Below are 19,295 nucleotides of genomic sequence, written 5' to 3'. Positions count from 1 at the left end.
TCCCGCCGTGCCATTGCGTGCGCACGCCGGCCGGGAGCTCCGTGAGTCGGGTCGTGGGTCCCGCGGACTCGATCGCCGCGGGGATACCCGCAATCGCCTCACGGAGAGGACGAACGGGGAGATGCTGATGCCTAGTGAAAAGTGTCACTCGATCTCTGCTCCCTGTCATTGGAGCAGAGATCAGTGACATCACACACACAGCCCCTCCCCCTACAGTCAGTAATCACTCCCTAGGACACACTTAACCCCTCCCCGCCCCCTAGTGGTTAACCCCTTCACTGCCAGTGTCATTTACACAGTAATCAATGCATTTTTAATCGCACTGATCGCTGTATAAATGACAATGGTCCCAAAAATGTGTGAAAAATGTCCGACATAACGTCGCAGTCACAATAAAAATCGCTGATCGCCGCCATTACTAGTAAAAAAAAAAATTTTTTTATAAAAATGCTATAAAACTATCCCCTATTTAGTAAACGCTATAACTTTTGCGCAAACCAATCAATCAACACTTATTGCGATTTTTTTTTACCAAAAATATGTAGAAGAATACAATCCGCCTAAACTGAGGAAAAAAAATGTTTTTTTATATATTTTTGGGGGATATTTATTATAGCAAAATGTAAAAAAAAAAAAATGCGTTTTTTTCTAAATTGTCGCTCTTATATTGTTTATAGCAAAAAATAAAAATCGCAGAGGTGATCAAATACCACCAAAAGAAAGCTCTATTTCTGGGAAAAAAAGGACGTCAATTTTGTTTGGGTGCAACATCGCACGACCTTAGCAATTGTCAGTTAAAGCGCCGCAGTGCCGAATCGCAAAAAACGCTCTGGTCAGGAAGGGGGTAAAATCTTCCGGGGCTGAAGCGGTTAAAGTAATAATGAAAATTATGGGGCACTATTCCTCCCAGGAACACCAATGATGGGGCACTATTCCTCATGGGAACACCAATGAGGGGGCACTATTCCCTCCCCTCCTAGGAACATCAACGGAGCACTATTCCTGCCCCCTGCAAGGAACACCAATGGGGCACTATTCCCGCCCCCCAGGAAAACCAATGATGGGACACTATTCCACCCACCCCTCGAAACACCAATGATGAGGCACTAAACCCCCCCCCCCACCCCCCAGAAATACTTGTGATCAAGTCAAGGGGCACTTGTCATCACAAAGTATGTACTACTACTAGTACTGTATACAGCCGCAGCGCCGCTACCTTATATCACGGCTGCTTCTCGCCTCGCTCTCTCTTCCCTCGAGGCAGCAGTGGGAGGGTTGACACCGATTTTCATTATCGATTTTATCGATTATTCGTTGCAGCCCTAGTCCCAATAACAAACTGCATACCTGTCAGACACCGAGCCGATCCCAGACAGCAGCTCTTTAATCCGGAGCCCGGTGTTGTCACTCTCCAGTCCAGGCCTCCGACCGCCATGTCCTTTCTGATTGAACCTGCGCAGCATGAGGCGCCCCCTGCTGGACAGCAGAACCAGACCTGTACCTGTCAGGGAGAAAGTTAAAAAAAACGCTGCAATTACAGTATATTTGGAGGGTGACAACTATTTTGAAGAAAAGGTAACAGCGCTCTCTGCAGGGGGCAACCCAATCCATGCACACCAGATCCACTCACGGGTGCCGGAGCTCGATGTATCCCATCACACTCTAAACGTCATAAACAGGAGAAAGAGCCGGCAACACTGAAATCCTTGAAGTGTCATTTATTGGTACATCAGAGTGACAATAAAAACAATAGCGCTGACACGTTTCAAGGTTGCAATTCTGTAGACTAATTAAAGTGGAAGTAAACTCTCTCAATCAACATGTAATCCTTATGCAGCTAGCATCTTATGAATTCTTATCCAGAGACATTGCATGCTTCTTCTGCAATAAAAAGCCTGCATGCTCGCTGTTTGTGACAGCTGAACTTCAGTTCCACTTCAGGTCTAGGGATAGCGGAAAAGGCTGGAATACCTTATCCCTCCCTCCCCTGGTTGTCAGTGCTCTTCTCTTTAATGTTATGGGTTGTAGAGGGGCCCTTTGCAATCCTCACGTACAAAAAAACGTAGGACTATTGGTGCTGCACCGTGTGCGATGGCATCAGCCTCGGGAGCACCTTAGAGAAGAGGTCTCAGGGGGACCAGTCACCCAGTGGAGGAGGAAGCCTATGGGAGTGAGGAATAAAGCTTATTCCTCAACCCCTAGACCTAATGAGAATTTAACCCTTGCAGTTCCAGAAGGCTTCATTGCAAGGGTTTATTACAGGGATATGCAATTAGCGGAACTCCAGCTGTTGCAGAACTACAACTCCCATAAGGCATAGCAAGACTGACAGCCACAAACATGACACCCAGAGGCATGATGGGACTTGTAGTTTTGCAACAGCTAAAGGTCCGCTAATTGCATATCCCTGGTTTATTATTTTAAAAGCATAGGTTCATTTTTTTAGAAAAAAAAATTAAATGCAGTTATTTTTGCAGAAAAAAAAAAATATATATATTGCATTATTTTTTTCCTGCAGGACCCTGGAAAGCATTGCCCAGATCAGGGGTGCAAAGTTAGGCTTCTGCCTCTCTATGGGCTGTCAGTTTGAAATCTGCAGGGCTTGTGAATGGACTACGAGTGCATTCATCAGCCCCCCCCCCCAGTTCATACAAACGGTCTGCCACAGTACTTGTAGTTCATTCATTCATTCACAGGAAACTGGATGCATGATGGCCATGCTACTTTTGAATTGTGACAGCGGCTGCGGGGATAAAAACTCCCACCCATTGTCAAACTGAGGAGGGGGATGGGGGGGGGGGGGGGGGGTAGCCCAGGGGGAGAGGTGGCAGGAGCTGCAACATGTTACATATTCCACCCTAAGTACGGGTGAAACATATAAAATGTTCCTAAATGTGAATGTATCCTTTAATGTGCCAGAAATGGGCTTTAACCACTCTGGAAGGTTTTACCCCCCCTTCATGACCAAGCCATTTTGTGCTATTTAGCACTGTGCTTCTTTAACTGGTAATTGCAGTCATGCAACGCTGTATCCAAATGACATTTATATCATTTTTTTCACAAAAATAGAGCATTTTTTTCTGGTAGCATTTGATCACCACTGGGTTTATTTTTTGTGCTATGCACGGAAAAAAAAAAAAAAAAAGAGAGACTGAAAATGTTGAAAGAAAAAAAAAAAAAAAACAATATATTTTTTACCTTCTGCTATAAAACATATCCAATAAAAAAAAACAAATGTAAAAAAATTAAATCTCTTCATAAATTTTGGCCTAATATGTATTCTGCTACATGTCTTTGGTTAAAAAAAAAATCCTAATAAGTGTATATCGATTGGTTTGTGTGACAGTTATAGTGTCTACAAACTATGTTATATATACCGGAATTTGTATTTATTTTTATACTGGTAATGGTGGTGATCAGCGACTTATAATTATAATGGGACTGATATTGCAGCGGACAATCTGACACAAACTGACACTGGGGGGAGGGGGGGTCTGGCTAACTGCCACTGACACTAATACAGTGATCAGTGATAATACTACACACTGTCACTGTACTAATGACTAAGGATGGGCTGAGGTGTGTCCGCAGCTCCACATGCCCACGCCCGCCAGGAAGCTTACACTGCGCAGCGCTAATCACAGGCAGTGAGACATTTCCCGATCTCTGCACCCGCGGATCCGGAAATGTCTCACTGCCTGCGATTAGCGCTGTGCAGTGTAAGCTTCCTGGCGGGCAGGTGGAGCTGCAGCCACACCTGAGCTCATCCTTACTAATGACACTGGCTGGGAAAGGGGTTAACATCCAGGGGTGATCAAGGGGTTAAATGTGTGCCTAACAATGTGTAATGTGTGCAAATGTTACTAATGCCGCGCACACACACGAGCGGAATGTCCGTCAGAAAGAGTCCGATGGAAGCTTTTCATCGTATATTCCGACTGTGCGTATGCCCCATCGGACTTTCTCTGTTGAAAATTCAGACGGACGTACACACGATTGTGATTTTAGTCGGAAAAAGATACGGCGGCTTTTCCGACGGGATTCCGCTTAAGCTCGCTTTGCATACACACGGGTCACACAAAAGTTCGCTGAACTTTCGACCGTCAAGAACGCGGTGATGTACAACACTACGACGAGCCGAGTAAATGACGTCCAATGCTTCCGAGCATGCGTCGAATTGTTTCCGAGACATGCGTAGGAATTTTGCGCGTCGGAATTGCATACAGGCGATCGCATTTTTCGGATAGGAACTTTTTCCGACCGAAAAATTGAGAACCTGCTCTCAATCTTTTGCTGGCTGGAATTCGGCCAGCAAAAGTCCGATGGAGCGTACACACGGTCGCATTTTCCGACCAAAAGCTTTTATTGGTCTTTTGCTGGCCGAATTTCCGATCGTGTGTACGCGGCATTAGATAGAAAACATGTTCTAAATTTATACTAATTACTATCGGGAAAACCGCTCATCTGTATGCTGTTTCGATGTACCAAAAACAACGCATGCTCTGAAGCCTAAGTACGAGATGGACGCTATTGGCTACTGCACTTCCGTTTTCTAGTCCCGTCGTACGTGTTGTACGTCACCGCGTTCTGGACGGTCGGACGTTGGTGTGATCGTGTGTACGCAACACAGCTTGAGCGGAATTCCGTTGGAAAAACCTTTAGAGTTTATTCCGACGGCAAAACAGGTCATGTGTGCAGGGCATTACTGATCGCCAAGTTTCTCATCCCAGCTTTGCAGGGATAAGAAACAGAGAGATTATCCTTCTCCTCTTTCATATGGTTATACGCCTTTATATAGGGGAGAAATGTATGTACTATCTGAGTAAAATGTTGATTCTGCATACTTCCATTGGTTGTGAACTATGCACGTTTGCATTGAAATGTACCATCGACCAAATGTTTGTTGACTATATGCCAGAAGTACCTGTAATACTACAAAATGTATTTCCTGTACCCTATGCTGAAAATTTCTTGAAAAATTAATAAAAAATTGTCAGTTAAAAAAAAAAAAGAAACAGAGAGATGTTCCCACTGTACAGAGTTCTGTGTTGATTGTCAACAAAGAGCTCTGGGCCGTGATTGGACACAGCCGATCAGCAGGTCCCAGCAGTGAATAATTGTCCGGGACTTGCTGACAAGACTCCTGCTGTGTACAATCACAGTGGGTGTCGGCATTGAAGCGCACGTGTGCGCCCCTAAACCCAGAAGCAGGCAGCGATGTACCAGTACGCTGTCCGCAGTACAGGTGGTCTGGAAATGGTTCATTTTCTTTTTTTTTTTGTTGGAAATTTAATTTTGACTAGAGGGTCACTTTAAAAATCTTCCCCTTGCTACCCTAAGGCTGGCTGGAATAAGCTTTTAGTAGATGAGCACCTAAAACAGACCTACCTTTAGAAGTGTGGATGTTCTCCGATACGGCTGCAATCCTAGGAACATTGTGTCGGACGGACGACGCCACAGAACCCCTCGTTGCAGAGGCAGGGGCCCCGTCCTCGGCCTTGGGAACGGTGATGGAGAAGAGGTCGGAGGGGTTGCTGTAAAGGACAGCGGCGGCGGAATAGAACGCACAGCACACAGGACCATGAACTGGATACTTCCTATAGTCACAGGCTTCACCTTCCCCTTCATCCCCAGACGTCACCGACACCAAGGAGCCCTTCTGTCCAATCAGCAGCAGACAGTCACAGGAAACGTTCCCAGAGCCTCCGATTGGTTGCTCAGTACCGCCATCACGTGGTCTTGTCTTAGTTGCCCCGACAGAGACCACCGGCTGCTCCATGTGGTACAGGAGTCTCAGCAAGCTCTGATTTTCATCACAAGAACCCGGACTCTTCAATGGGAAGTATGCCACCCGACCATCAGGGAAGCCGCAAAGGATTACGGGGGAATCGAGCATTGCCAGATCGACTCCAAACAATCGAGTGAACAGTCGTGCCCCCAGGAGAAAGGTAGACGGGAGCCCGTTCACTTTATCTTCCTTCCATAGAGAGACACAACACAGGACGGGCTGCGGGGGAGGATTCGGCGTGACCGCCTTGCCGGATAACGTCACCTCTCTGGTCGGCGATGGGTTCGGCTCTCCATATCCGAGGGATTTCCGGGGAAAGACTCTGACCTTCCATTCTTCTGATAGCTGTACGGCCAGGACCAGAGCATCCCCGGCCAGTGTGAAGGAGGAGGCACTGCCCTCCCGCAAGCAGCAGAACCCGGGCCCAATATGGTGGACAGTCGCCCCTCCTCTCTGCGATGTACAATCCGGTTCCTGCAACAACCTACAAGAGATACAAATAAGAACAGCCAAAAGGGTTAAAGAACCACCCTGGATAACAAGAGACCAATCAGTAAACTGTGAGTGCAGCTTTCCTCAACCAGATGTCCTGCAGAGAATGCTGGGAGTTACCTGAGCAAATCAGAGATTCCTGAATTTTAGATAAGGACCCCCCAATGTAAAGGAGCCCCCCCCCCATCTGCAGCCTACAGGAGACAGTGCAATCAGCTCCCCATACTGAGAAGGATGTGAGGCGCCAAAACGGCATCAGCCGGAACTAAATCTGCCCCAATATTTACATTCTGCAGGAAGTGTTATGTTCTCATCTTTCCTTAACCACCTCAATACCAGGCACTTTCCCTCCCTTCCTGCCCAGGCCAATTTTCAGCTTTCAGCGCTGTCTTTGTTCTTTTGTTTCTGTTATAAAATTTTGTAAATAAGTATGTTTTCTCCTTCACTGATGTGCACTGATAAGGCAGCACTGACGGGCACTGATAAGGCGGCACCGATGAGGTGGCACCAATGAGCTGGCACTAATGGGCATTGATAGGCGGCACTGATGGGCAATGAAAGGCTGCACTGATGGGTACTTATGGGTGGCACTGATTGATGGCATTGATAGGCATCACTGATGGCACTGGCAGGCATTGGGGATGGGCTTTGATTGGCAGCTGCCTGGGCACTGATTGGCATTTCCCTGGTGGTCTAGGGTGGCATATTTGGTGGTCCAGGGTGGTGCCAATCCCTGGTGGTCCTGGGCGGGCTGCGCTGATAAACAATCAGCACAGACTCCCCCCCGTCAGGAGAGCAGCCGATCGGCTCTCCTCTACTGGCGTCTGTCATATGACGCTCGCCCAGAAAGAGAGCTGCGCAGGCCTGGCCGTCATTTGACGGCCGGCGGGCGTGAGGCGGTTAAAGAGGAACTGCAGTCTGCGCACATAATTTGTAATTATGTGCCATTCTGAAGCTTCTGGTTTTTATTTTTTGATTTTATTTTTTGCGCTATAAACAAAAAAAGGCCGACAATTTAAAAAAAAAAAATCAATATTTTTTACTTTTTCCTACAAAAAAATAAATAAATAATAAAAAAAAAATCTTCCTCAGTTTAGGCCGATCTATATTCTTCTACATATTTTTGGTAAAAAAAAAAAAAAAAAAATTTATTTGGGTACAGCGTCCAATTGTCAGTTACAATAACGCAGTGCCGTATCGCAAAAAATGGCCTGGTCGTGAAGGGGGGGGGGGTAAATCTTCCGGAGGGCAACTGGTTAATAATATACACAATAGTACTCCTTTAGTATGGGTGGTACTCCGGGAGATGAAGCCAGACTTGTGAGAATGATGGTGATGTCGGGTGACTTACCTCCCAGTCTCGTCCCATTCCAGGAGGAATACTCCGCAGGGAGCGCACAGTGCATACAGTTGATTGTTCCCGCGGTCAATTTCCATATGGGAGATTTTGGAAGGAAATAAATACACGGCCTGAAAAAAGCAACAACAACAACAAAAAAAATTTAAAAAACAAAAAAAAAAAACACATCGTCCTGTCTCAATGCACACTGAACACGCCATTTGTTGCGAAGCAGCAAAAATTTAGAGCTGAACTCCAACCAGATTTAAAATCTGCACATTAACCCCTTCCCGCCGACCGCCTCCTGGTCCTTTAAGTCAGTGGATATCAACCTCAAGTCGTCCCCCTCCCAACCCCAACCGGCCATGTTTTGGGAACTTCCCCTAGATAAAATAGCTCTCATCAATACCATGTCATTGATATTGGTTTAAAGCAGCTGTGCAAAGTAAAGGAAAACCTGAAAACCTGTCCCGTTGGAGTTTGAAGTGCAGAAATATGATATGAAACCATGTTGCCTTCCAACAGAGTTCCTTGGAGTACTGAGGTCGAGAACCACTGCCTTAAGAGTTCTAAAAGCGAAGAGGCGGAGACGGGCATTCGGGTCACATGACCGTTGTGATTGGCTATCACAGGGAGCACGCTCTCCGAACGGTAAGTTGTAAACACAGGGCCGCATTTATGATGGAGGCCACTCGGCGTCAAGGCCCCACCCACCGAGAGGCCACCTATATATTGCCGTCGCCTAGTGGTTGACCACTTGCTGCCCAGTTAGGGTCGGCACCTCATCCCTTTAAACCCAAACACATATGAATTACACAGGTTCTGAGGCTAATTTAATTCAGATAAGGCACCAAGTGAGTTTAATTACCACCTTAATCAGACACAGAACCTGTGTAATTCATATTTGTTCGGTTTTAAAAAAGATGAGGTGGCAACCCTAAGCCAAGTGTATGTATATAAACGTCCTGGGCAGAGAATGGGTATACCAGGATCGTGGCTGCAGCTGTGCGATTCCCAGGCTCCCTGCTCCTATCAGCAGACCCGAGACCAGCATGGTGGGTGTCGCCGGGTAGAAGGGAGGGAGACCAGAGAACAAAATCGTTTGCTGAACTTCCTTACTGAGTAAGAACTGGGAAGCAACACGTCGTTTCCAGGTCTGGTTGACACCATTCCCAGCCACTCTGGTCAGGGAAGGAGCGAATAAAGTATGATTTGTGCTCCATTAGCTTCAATAGAGGACAGGGGAGACATCGGAGAGTCTAAAAGATCCCAAAAGTCTCATTAAAGAGAACCTGTCTTGTCATAATAGTGTCACATAGTAGACATTTGGTCCCCTGTGTGACCGAAAACAAAGGTTTAGTAGGGGGGGGGGGAGTCCTTTGCATTTTCTAAATGAAAAAGAATTCTCTGATTGGACGAGGTGATGATGATTGCGACATCACCACCCCGCCTCTCCACCTCATCCAATCAGTGAATGCTTTGCATCAGTGCAAAGCATTCTATAAATGGCGCCTGTGCCCAGCGGCAGACCTTTGTATTCGCAGTCCACCAGGGCAGCCGTTCAGCACAGGACCCAGAAGCTAGTAGAGATGACTGTAGTAGCAGTGTAGTAGTAGTGGTGAAGTAGCGGTGCAGTAGTGGTGTCTATACAGCGATTTCCACCTTCTAGAGGGATCCCACGGATATAGTATGTACAGAGCACAGGACCTAGAAGCTAGTGGAGATCGCTGTAGTAGCAGTGTAGTTAGTAGTGGTGTAGTAGTAGTGCAGCACTGGTGTCTATACAGCGATTTCCAGCTTCTAGAGGAATTCCACAGATATAGTATATACAGGGCACAGGACCCAGAAACTAATGAAGATCACTGTAGTAGTAGAAGTGTAGTAGTAGTGGTGTCTATACAGCAATTTCCAGTTTCTAGAGGAATCCCACAGATAGTTTATACAGGGCACAGGACCCAGAAGCCAGTGGAGATCGCTGTAGTAGCAGTGTAGTAGTAGTGCAGCACTGGTGTCTATACAGCATTTTCCAGCTTCTAGAGGGATCCCACAGATATAGTATATACAGGGCACAGGACCCAGAAGCCAATGGAGATCGCTGTAGTAGCAGTGCAGTAGTGGTGTAGTAGCGGTGCAGTAGTGGTGTCTATACAGCGATTTCCAGCTTCTACAGGGATCCCACAGATATAGTATATACAGGGCACAGGACACAGAAGCTAATGGAGATCGCAGTAGTAGTGTAGTAGCAGTGCAGTAGTGGTGTCTATACAGTGATTTGCAGCTTCTAGAGGGAGCCCACAGATATAGTATATACAGAGCACAGGACCTAGAAGCGAATGGAGATCACTGTAGTAGTAGAAGAAGTGTAGTAGCAGTGCAGTACTGGTGTCTATACAGCAATTTCCATTTTCTAGAGGGATCCCACAGATATAGTATACACAGGGCACAGGACCCAGAAGCTACTGGAGACCGCTCTAGTAGTAGTGTAGTAGCAGTGCAGTAGTGGTGTTTATACAGTGATTTCCATTTTCTAGAGGGGTCCCACAGATATAGTATATACAGGGCACAGGACCCAGATGCCAGTGGAGATCGCTGTAGTAGAGGTGTAGTAATGGTGCCTACTCCAGTGATCTCTTCTTCCAGGTCCTAGGCCAACCCACTGCCCTGCTGCATTGTCAACACAAGAAGCTGTCTGCAGGGCGCCAACACCATTTAGAGAACGCTTTGCTCCACCTCCACCAATCAGAGAACACTTTCCATTCACTGAAAAAAAAAAAAAAAAAAAGTAAAGCAATGCTGCGCTGCCGATCTTCTGTGTTCTCAATACAGCAGGGCAGCCACTCAGGGACGCAGAAGCTGGAGATCACTGGAGCAGTGATGTAGTAGTGATGTAGTAGTGGTGTCTATTAAGGATGAGCTCCGGCGTGTTTGCACAGCCCACGTGCACAGCCCGCCAGGAAGTTGGCACTGCGTTGCGCTAATCACAGGCAGTGGGACATTTTCCGATCTCTGCAGCTGCGCATCGGGACAATGTCTCACTGCCTGTGATTAGCGCAGTGCTGTGCCAACTTCCTGGCGGGCTCTGCACGTGGGCTGTGAGCTCATCCTTAGTGTCTATACAGTGATTTCCAGCTTCTAGAGGGATCCCACAGGTCCGGTATGTACAGAGATGGTCCAAGCTGGAACAATGTAACAAGTTCCAGACGCGGAATTCAGATATAAAAGGAACAGTCACATTTCTGTCATATTGGGGTTCATTTACTAAAGCTGGAGAGGCATAATCAGTCTCACTTCTGCATAGAACCCAATCAGCTTCCAAGTTTTTTTGAACAATTTATTTATAGCTTAATTGAACAAGCTGAGGTTAGAAGCCGATTGGTTTCTCTGCAGAAGTGAGACGGATTTTGCACTCTCCAGCTTTAGTAAATAAGCCCCGTTGTGTTCTAGAATCTCTCACCGTGATCGCCCTCCTCTCCAGGGAGAAGACGTGGAGGAATTCGCTGCCTCCGCACACATAGAGATCGCTGCCCCAGGGGACAATGCGGCCTTTACCCCCGGGCACACCGCCGGCCGGGCACTGCAACTGCACCAGCTGCTCCATCCCGGCCAATCCTACGTCTTTGTCGGGGTCTAAAGAGGGAAAAAAATAAAAATCGGGTCATCAATCAGATCTGAACCCAATCACTGGAATCTCATAGAAGCTCCAACATATTAAAGTAAATGTAACCCCCCCCCCCCCCGCCTGGAGGAGGTTTGGTTTGCTCCGTGTGGCGTCTATTATAAACTATTATCAGGTTATTAAATATAAAATATCCGCACCGAGGTGCACAATTTTAAATCTTGATATGTTAGGTATCGATTTACTCGGTGTGACATTATCTTTTATATTTTACCATATTGTGTTTGTGTGCATTAAAATTCATTAACCACTCAATACTGGGCACCTTCACCCCCTGCCTGCCCAGGCCAAATTGTTATCGTTTTGTTCACACAAACAGAGATTTCTTTTGGTGGTATTTAATCACCTCTGGGGGGGGGGGGTTATTTTTTTGCTAAATAAACAAAAAAGACCAAAAACGTTTGTTTGGGCTCTTTCACACGGGGGATCCGTATGTCCGTTTTTCATCCTTCCGTTTTCGGATGAAGAACGGACATACATGTATCCCTATGGAGCGTCGGATGTCAGCGGTGACATGCCCGCTGACATCCGACGCCGCTCCGATCCGAAAAGTGTAACGGAGGAAAAACCTACTTTTCCATCCGTTTTCGGATCGGATCGGGTGACGACGGACACTACGGTCCGTCATCATCCGATCCCCCATAGGGGAGAGCGGCGCTCTGACAGGTCCGTAGCTGCACAGCGTGCAGCGATGGACCTGTCATCTTTCTGCTCAGCGGGGATCGGCGGAGCGATCCCCGCTGAGCCAGCGGGTGTTCACGGGGCGGATCATCACTGATCCGCCCCGTGTGAAAGAGCCCTTTCTGTTATAAAATTTTGCAAGTAAGTAAATTTCTTCTTCACTAATCTACACTAGATCTGTAATCTGCGCGCAGGGAAAACTCAAGAGGCTGCGCTCAGGGAAAACTCAAGAGGCTGCGCTCAGGGAAAACTCAAGAGGCTGCGCTCAGGGAAAACTCAAGAGGCATTGGCATGGCTGCGCGAATTGCTGTAGGTGTAAGTCGGCCGCTTTAGAACCTCTAGGGGGCCCGCGGGGCAACACCGGAGCCAATGCGCGACCGACACCCGCGATGTCCGCCGGCGATCTGAGATCGCTCCTCATGAGGCTGCACCGAGGGGAAACTCATGAGGCTGCGCTGAGGGAAATTCAAGAGGCATTGGCATGGCTGTGCGAATAGCTGTAGGTGTACGTCGGCCGCTTGAGAACCTTTTGGCGGCCCGCGGTGCGACGCCGGAGCCAATGCACGTGGGTGGCAGCCACGATGTCCGCCGGCGACCTGCGATCGTTCCTCAGAGAGCAAGAATGGGGATTTGTCAATGTAAACAGAGTGAAATCTGCTGTTCCTAGCGGTTAGGAACAGCGATCTCTCTCTACTGTCTGTCAGTCCCCTCCCCCCCCACAGTTAGGAACACCTCCCTAGGAAACACATTTACCTCCTTGATCGCCCCCTAGTGTCAATCCCTTCCCTGACAATCACATTTATACAGTAATCAGTGGCTATTTTTAGCTCTGATTACTGTAATAATGTCACTGGTCCCAAAAAAGTGTCCGATCCGTCCACCACAATGTCGCAGTCCCGCAAAAAAAAAAAAAAAATCACAGATCGCCGCCCTTACCAGTATATAAAAAAAAAAGTACTAATAAAAATGCCATAAATCTATCCCCTATTTTGTAAACACTATAACTTTTGTGCAAACCAATCAATATACACTTATTGCTATTTTTTTTACCAAAAATATCGGTCTAAAATGATGAAGAAATTATTTATTTATTCTTGTTTTTTTTGGGGGGGGATATTTATTATAGCAAAAAGTTAAAAAAAAGTTTTTTTTTTTTCAAAATTGTCAGTTTTTTGTTTATAGCGCAAAAAATAAAAACCGCAGAGGCGATCAAATACCCCCAAAAGAAAGCTTTATTTGTGGGGAAAAAAAGGACGTCAGTTTTATTTGGTTACAGCGTCGCACGCCCGCACAATTGTCAGTTAAAGCGTTGCAGTGCCGTATCACAAAAAAATGGCCTGGTCATTAAGAGGACAAATCCTTCCGGGGGCTGAAGTGGTTAAAGTACGGAGTTCTCCCGACACATTTCACCGCCATGGGGGTGGGGGGGATTCTTCAGGGGATAACACACGGGGGAGAGGGGGGACTGCAATCATCTACTGAAGTTTACACAACACTTTCCACACGCGTTGCCCCTTGAGGAAACAAGAGGATGGTGGCGAAACGCGTTAGTGGCCACAGGAAGGAAGAGGGGGAAGCTCTTCGTGTCAGATGAGGACACAGAGCTTTGGAAGGTTCAGGGACTTATAGTAGATGGTAATTTCCTGTATTGGGTACAGCTGCCCCCCCCTCCCCATTGGGGTCACAGGGACAGGAAGTGAGGGAAAATCTCTCTAATGGGGGTCACACACAGAAAAAAAAAGGAAAGGAAGTAATTTGACCTGTACACTTGGCACACTGGAAACCATCACACAGGTCACATGACCCCCCCTCTCCACCACAGGTCACATGACTCCCCCCTCTCCACCACACAGGTCACATGACCCCCTCTAATCTAAAGTAGTCATGTCAGGGGTCCCTGTATATGACGCCGAGGGGGCCCGGCTCGCCTCTGTGTATGAGGGAGTAGTGAGGACCGGTCACGCAGCGACTCACACCGACATCCACCGTTCTTCCCGCCTTCTCCATCCCGCCTTTTGTTTTTTCTAAATTTTTTTTTTAATCCTCAACGCCGATTGGCCTAGCCGCCCGTCACTCCGGCCGATCCGGCCGCTCATTGATGGCTTTGCGTGTGCAACACGCCCCCCTTCTCCGCGGCGAGGCATGACGGGAAGTGTAGTCCGTATGACAGGTGGTGACGGCCCGGGGCCAATAAGGAGGCGGGACACGTGACTGGTGGAGCGGTGACGTAATACTGCGCGCCGCTGGTTTCTTTATTCAAAGTCGCAGGTGGAAAGTTTCAGAGAGACACCCGGATGTGGCCCGCGGGCCAGAGTGCTGTGTAGACCGTCCCTGAATAATCTGTACAAATCATTCCCCAGAATGACAGATCAGGGTCCATTATCCTCTACAGCAGTGATGGTGAACCTTGGCACCGCAGATGTTTTGGAACTACATTTCCCATGATGCTCATGCCCTCTGCAGTATAGCTGAGCATCATGGGAAATGTAGTTCCAAAACATCTGGGGTGCCAAGGTTCACCATCACTGCTCTATAGAGTCACCTTGCCTGCTGTGTAATATATATATATATACCTCATCATCATTGAGGGGGGGTATTTACATCTCTGAGAATTCTAAACCCCCCCCGCAGTGCGACCGACCTTTTGTTTCTTGTTAACCACTTCAGCCCCGAACCTCTTTCTGAGATTTGTTGTTTACAAGTTAAAAACATGGGTTTTTTTTTGCTAGAAAATTACTTAGAATCCCCAAACATATATTATTTTCTAACACCCTAGAGAATAAAAAGGCAGTCGTTGCAATACTTTCCGTCATACCGTATTTGCACAGCGGTCTTTACAAGCGCACTTTTTTTTTTTTTTTTAATTAAAAAAATAAGACAACAGTAAAGGTTTTTTTTTTTTTTTTTATATTGTGAAAGATAATGTTACGCCGAGGAAATTGATACCCAACATTAGACATGTGCACAGCCAAAAAATGTGTTCATTTTAGTTTTCGTTTCATTAGTTTATTTTTTATTTTTTATTTTTTTTCGTTTTTCAGGTCATTCGTTATGATCGCAATTCGTTCATTTGTACATTTGTGAATTCATACATTCTTACATTTGTAAATTCGAAAATTCGGAAATTTGTAAATTCAAAATTTGAAAATCCAAAAACCCGAAAATTCAAAAATCTGAAATAGTAACTAACTATTAAATTCTAGGTATTGTAATTTCCTTTCAAATTTGACTGTCAGTGAACGTAACGAATACGAATTTATCTGAAGTTACAAATTATCCAAAACGAATGCTGCATCTAAACGAATGGAACGGAACAAATTAATAATAATAATAATAATAATAAAACGTTTTTATTATTATTATTGTTATTTATTATTATTAATTCATTACATTCCATTCGTTTGGATGCGGCATTCGTTATTTCGGATCATTCATAACTTTGGATAAATTCGTATTCGTTACGTTCACTAACAGCCAAATTTGAAAGGAAATTATAATACCTATAATTTAATAGTTACTAGTAATAGTTAAGTTATTATTAGTTAATTATTATTTCAGATTTCCAAATTTACGAATTCACTAATGTACGAATGTATGAATTTACGAATGTACAAATTTTTCGAATTTACGAATATTCGGAAAAATTCGTCAAACGGATATTTCCGAATTAATGAATTTGTCGAAATTCATTTAAAAAAACGAATTCGGAACAAAACGAATTGCACATGCCTACCCAACATGTCACGCTTCAAAATTGCGCCCACTCGTGAAATGGCGACAAACTTTTAGCCTTAAAAATCTCCAAAGGAGATGTAAAAAGAATACATTTCTACAGGTTACCAGTTTTGAGTTACAGAGGGAGGTCTAGAGCTAGAATTAATTGCTGTCGCTCTAACGATCGCGGCGATACCTCACACGTGTGGTCCGTGTCCTACCTTTACATATGTGGGCGTGTCCTATGTATGCGTTTACTATAGCTTGTGAACTTGCGGGGATGAGGGAACGTTCAAAAAAAAAATGTTTTTTAATTTATTTTATTAATTACATGTTTTTCATTTTTACATTGTCCCTTTAAAAAAAAAAAAAATTTGATCACTTTTATTGCTATTGCAAGGAATGTAAACTTCCCGTGGGATAACAATACATATGTGATTTGAACACCGTTTTTCATATGCGGGCGCTACTCACGTATGCGTTCGCTTCTGCGCGCGAGCTCGTCGGGATAGGACGCTTTAAACATTTTTTCTTTTTTTTTCTTTTTTTTTTCTTTTTACACTTAAAAAAAAAAAAATTGTGGTCACTTTTATTCCTATTACAAGGAATGTAAATATCCCTTGTAATGGAATGTAATATCCCTTGAAAAAAAAAGCATGACAGGTCCTCTTAAATATGAGATCTGGGGTCAAAAAAGACCCCAGACCTCAGATTTACACTAAAATGCAATAAAAAAAATAAAATAAATAAAATGTCACTTGAAAAAAATAGATTAAAAAATTCTCCTATAACCACTTCAATACAGGGCACTTACCCCCCTTCCTGCCCAGGCCAATTTTCAGCTTTCAGCGCTGTCGCTGTTTAAATGACAATTGCGCGGTCATACAACACTGTGCCCAAACAGAATTTTTATCATTTTTTTCCCCACAAATAGAGATTTATTTTGGTGGTATTTGATCACCTCTGCGGTTTTTATTTTTTGCGAAACCAATAAAAAAAGACAGAAATTTTTGACAAAAATAAACGTTTTGCTTTTGTTTCTGTTATAACATTTTTTAAATAAGTAAGTTTTCTCCTTCACTGTTGGGCACTGATAAGTCAGCACTGACAGGCACTGATAAGGTGGCACTGACGATGGGCACTGATATGCGGCACTGATGGGTGGCACTGATATGCAGCACTGATGGGCATTGATAGGCGGCACTGATGGGCACTGAAAGGCTGCAAAGACGGGTAATTATGGGTGGCACTGATAGGCGGCACTGATGGGCATTGATACGTGGCACTGATATGCGGCACTGATAGGCATCCCTGGTGGTACTGGCAGTGATAGGCATTGTGAGAGGGCATTGATTGGCAGCTGCCTTGGCACAGATTTGCATTTCCCTGGTGGTCTAGGGGGGCATACCTGGTGGTGCAGTGTGGATGGCCATCCTGGTGGTCCTGGGCGGCATGATGGTGGTCCTGGGCAGGATTCGAGGGGGGGTCTGCGCTAATTAACAATCAGCACAGACCCCCCCTATCAGGAGAGCAGCCGATCGGCTCTCCTCTACTCTCGTCTGTCAGATGCGAGTGGGGAAAAGCCGATCAACGCCTCTTCCTGTTTACATCGTAATTGGACACGGCTGATCACGTGGTAAAGAGCCTCCGTCGGAGGCTCTTTACCGAGATCAGTGTAGCGGTGTGTCAGACTGACACACCGCACCACCGATCGCCGAGATGCACGCCCCCCACGGGCGCATGGCGGCTATTATCCTGCTGGACATCATATGAAGCCCAGTCAGGATAACGCAACCACCGCCCGCCCGTCATTCTGCTATAGGCCGGGCAGGAAGTGGTTAAGAGCTATGGGCGGAAGCGACGTTTGACGTCACTTCCGCCCTCCCATGCTATGGAGCTGAGCGGGCGCCATTTTCCCCTCAGTCGGCAGCCAGCCAAAGCATGGGAGAGGACGCGATCGTCTCTGCCGCTACCGGCGGGTCCGGTAAGCGGCGGGGGACCTCTCCCGCCAACGATAAAAGTGATCTTGCGGCGAATCCGCCTCGGAGAGCACTTTTATCTTCAAGAGAAACGCACGGCGTTCCCGAAAATACCGGAGGTTATGGCAGCTAGCTGCTGCCATAACCCCGGTATTTAGCGTCAAAGTATCGATGTACGGGTACGGCGATTTGCGTGAAGATGTAACTGATTGATTTTTCTATGGATGTGGGATCCCTTGAAGACTGCCTATGCTGAGTGACTATCCTATTCCTCCTCAATCTTGATTATGCCAGCTTCCAACAATATTTTTGGTTTAGGGCACCAATACCACCACCCAAGGTTCAATTTTTCTGCCCCTGTTTAACAAGGGGACGTAATTACAATTCTTGACATAATATTTCACAGCAGGGCCCGTTCCTGAGCCCACCAAGAGTAACTGTGAGGGGTTACAGTGTTCTGGTACCACCACCTAAGGCCCAATTTTCTGCAGAGTATATAGGGCAGGCCGTATATTATATATACTGCTGTTCAGAGTATATAGTGCCTGGAGGACCCCCCCACGACATTTTTTTTTTAATTTTGGTGCGGGGTTCCCCTTAATACCCATACCAGACCCAAAGGGCCTTGTGATGGACTGGGGGGGTTGCCCATGCCATTTTTCCCAATGATTTTCATCTATATTGCCGGGACCCGACAATACATTACAGCCGCGATCAGTTTTAACCACTTGACAACTGGGCACTTAAACCCCCTTCCTAACCAGACCAATTTTCAGCTTTTGGTGCTCTCACATTTTGAATGACAATTACTCAGTCATGCAACACTGTATCTATATGAAATTTTTGTCCTTTTTTTCACACAAATGGAGCTTTCTTTTGGTGGTATTTAATCACCACTGGGTTCTTTATTTTTTGCGCCGTAAAAGAAAAAAGACCGAAAAATCTGTAAAAAAATACATTTTTCTTCATTTCTGTTATAATATTTTGCAAATTAGTAATTTTTCTTCATATATTTTGGCCAAAATTTATACCGCTACATATCTTTGGTAAAATTAACCCAAATCGGTGGATATTATTTGGTCTTTGTGAAAGTTATAGAGTCCAAAAGCTATGGTGCCAATCTCTGAAAATTGATCACACCTGAAGTACTGACGGCCTAATCTAATTTCTTGAGACCCTAACATTCCAGAAAAGTACAAATACCCCCCAAATGACCCCTTTTTGGAAAGAAGACATTCCAAGGTATTTAGAAAGATGCATGGTGAGTTTTTTGAAGTTGTCATTTTTTCCCACAATTCTTTGCAAAATCAAGTTTTTTTTTTTACTTTTTTTTTTTCCCACAAAATTGTCATATTAGCAGGTTATTTCTCACACACCGCATATGCATACCACAAATTACACCCCAAAACACATTCTGCTATTACTCCCGAGTATGGCGATACCACATGTGTGAGACTTTTACACAGCGTGGCCACATACAGAGGCCCAACATGCAGGGGAGCACCTTCAGGCGTTCTGGAGCACCCAGGCCAATTCTGACATTTGTCTCCTACATGTAAAAATCATAATTTATTAGCTAGAAAATTACATAGAACCCCAAAACATTATATATGTTTTTTTAGCAAA

At 45.5% G+C, this 19,295-nt stretch overlaps 1 protein-coding gene across 3 annotated transcripts in view; it reads right to left on the bottom strand.

Annotated features, from left to right (window-relative positions):
* FAAP100 (FA core complex associated protein 100) overlaps nt 1-14,174 on the bottom strand; it is a 168,886-nt gene extending 154,712 nt beyond the window's left edge. For all 3 annotated transcript variants that reach the window (XM_073606859.1, XM_073606860.1, XM_073606861.1), the window contains exons 1-5: nt 13,953-14,174; nt 11,074-11,246; nt 7,632-7,750; nt 5,389-6,272; nt 1,348-1,501 (exon numbers count right to left, since the gene is read on the bottom strand). In XM_073606859.1, coding sequence (XP_073462960.1) covers nt 1,348-1,501; nt 5,389-6,272; nt 7,632-7,750; nt 11,074-11,246; nt 13,953-13,983 — 1,361 coding nt within the window. In that variant the 5' untranslated portion in view covers nt 13,984-14,174. The remainder of the gene's footprint in view (nt 1-1,347; nt 1,502-5,388; nt 6,273-7,631; nt 7,751-11,073; nt 11,247-13,952) is intronic.
* Between the last annotated feature and the right edge of the window lie 5,121 nt (nt 14,175-19,295).

The sequence above is a fragment of the Aquarana catesbeiana genome, linkage group LG12 (assembly GCF_042186555.1).
Source record: "Aquarana catesbeiana isolate 2022-GZ linkage group LG12, ASM4218655v1, whole genome shotgun sequence".
Classification (NCBI taxonomy): domain Eukaryota; kingdom Metazoa; phylum Chordata; class Amphibia; order Anura; family Ranidae; genus Aquarana; species Aquarana catesbeiana.
Note: the sequence above shows the minus strand (reverse complement) of the source record. Positions and strands in the feature narration are given on the sequence as shown.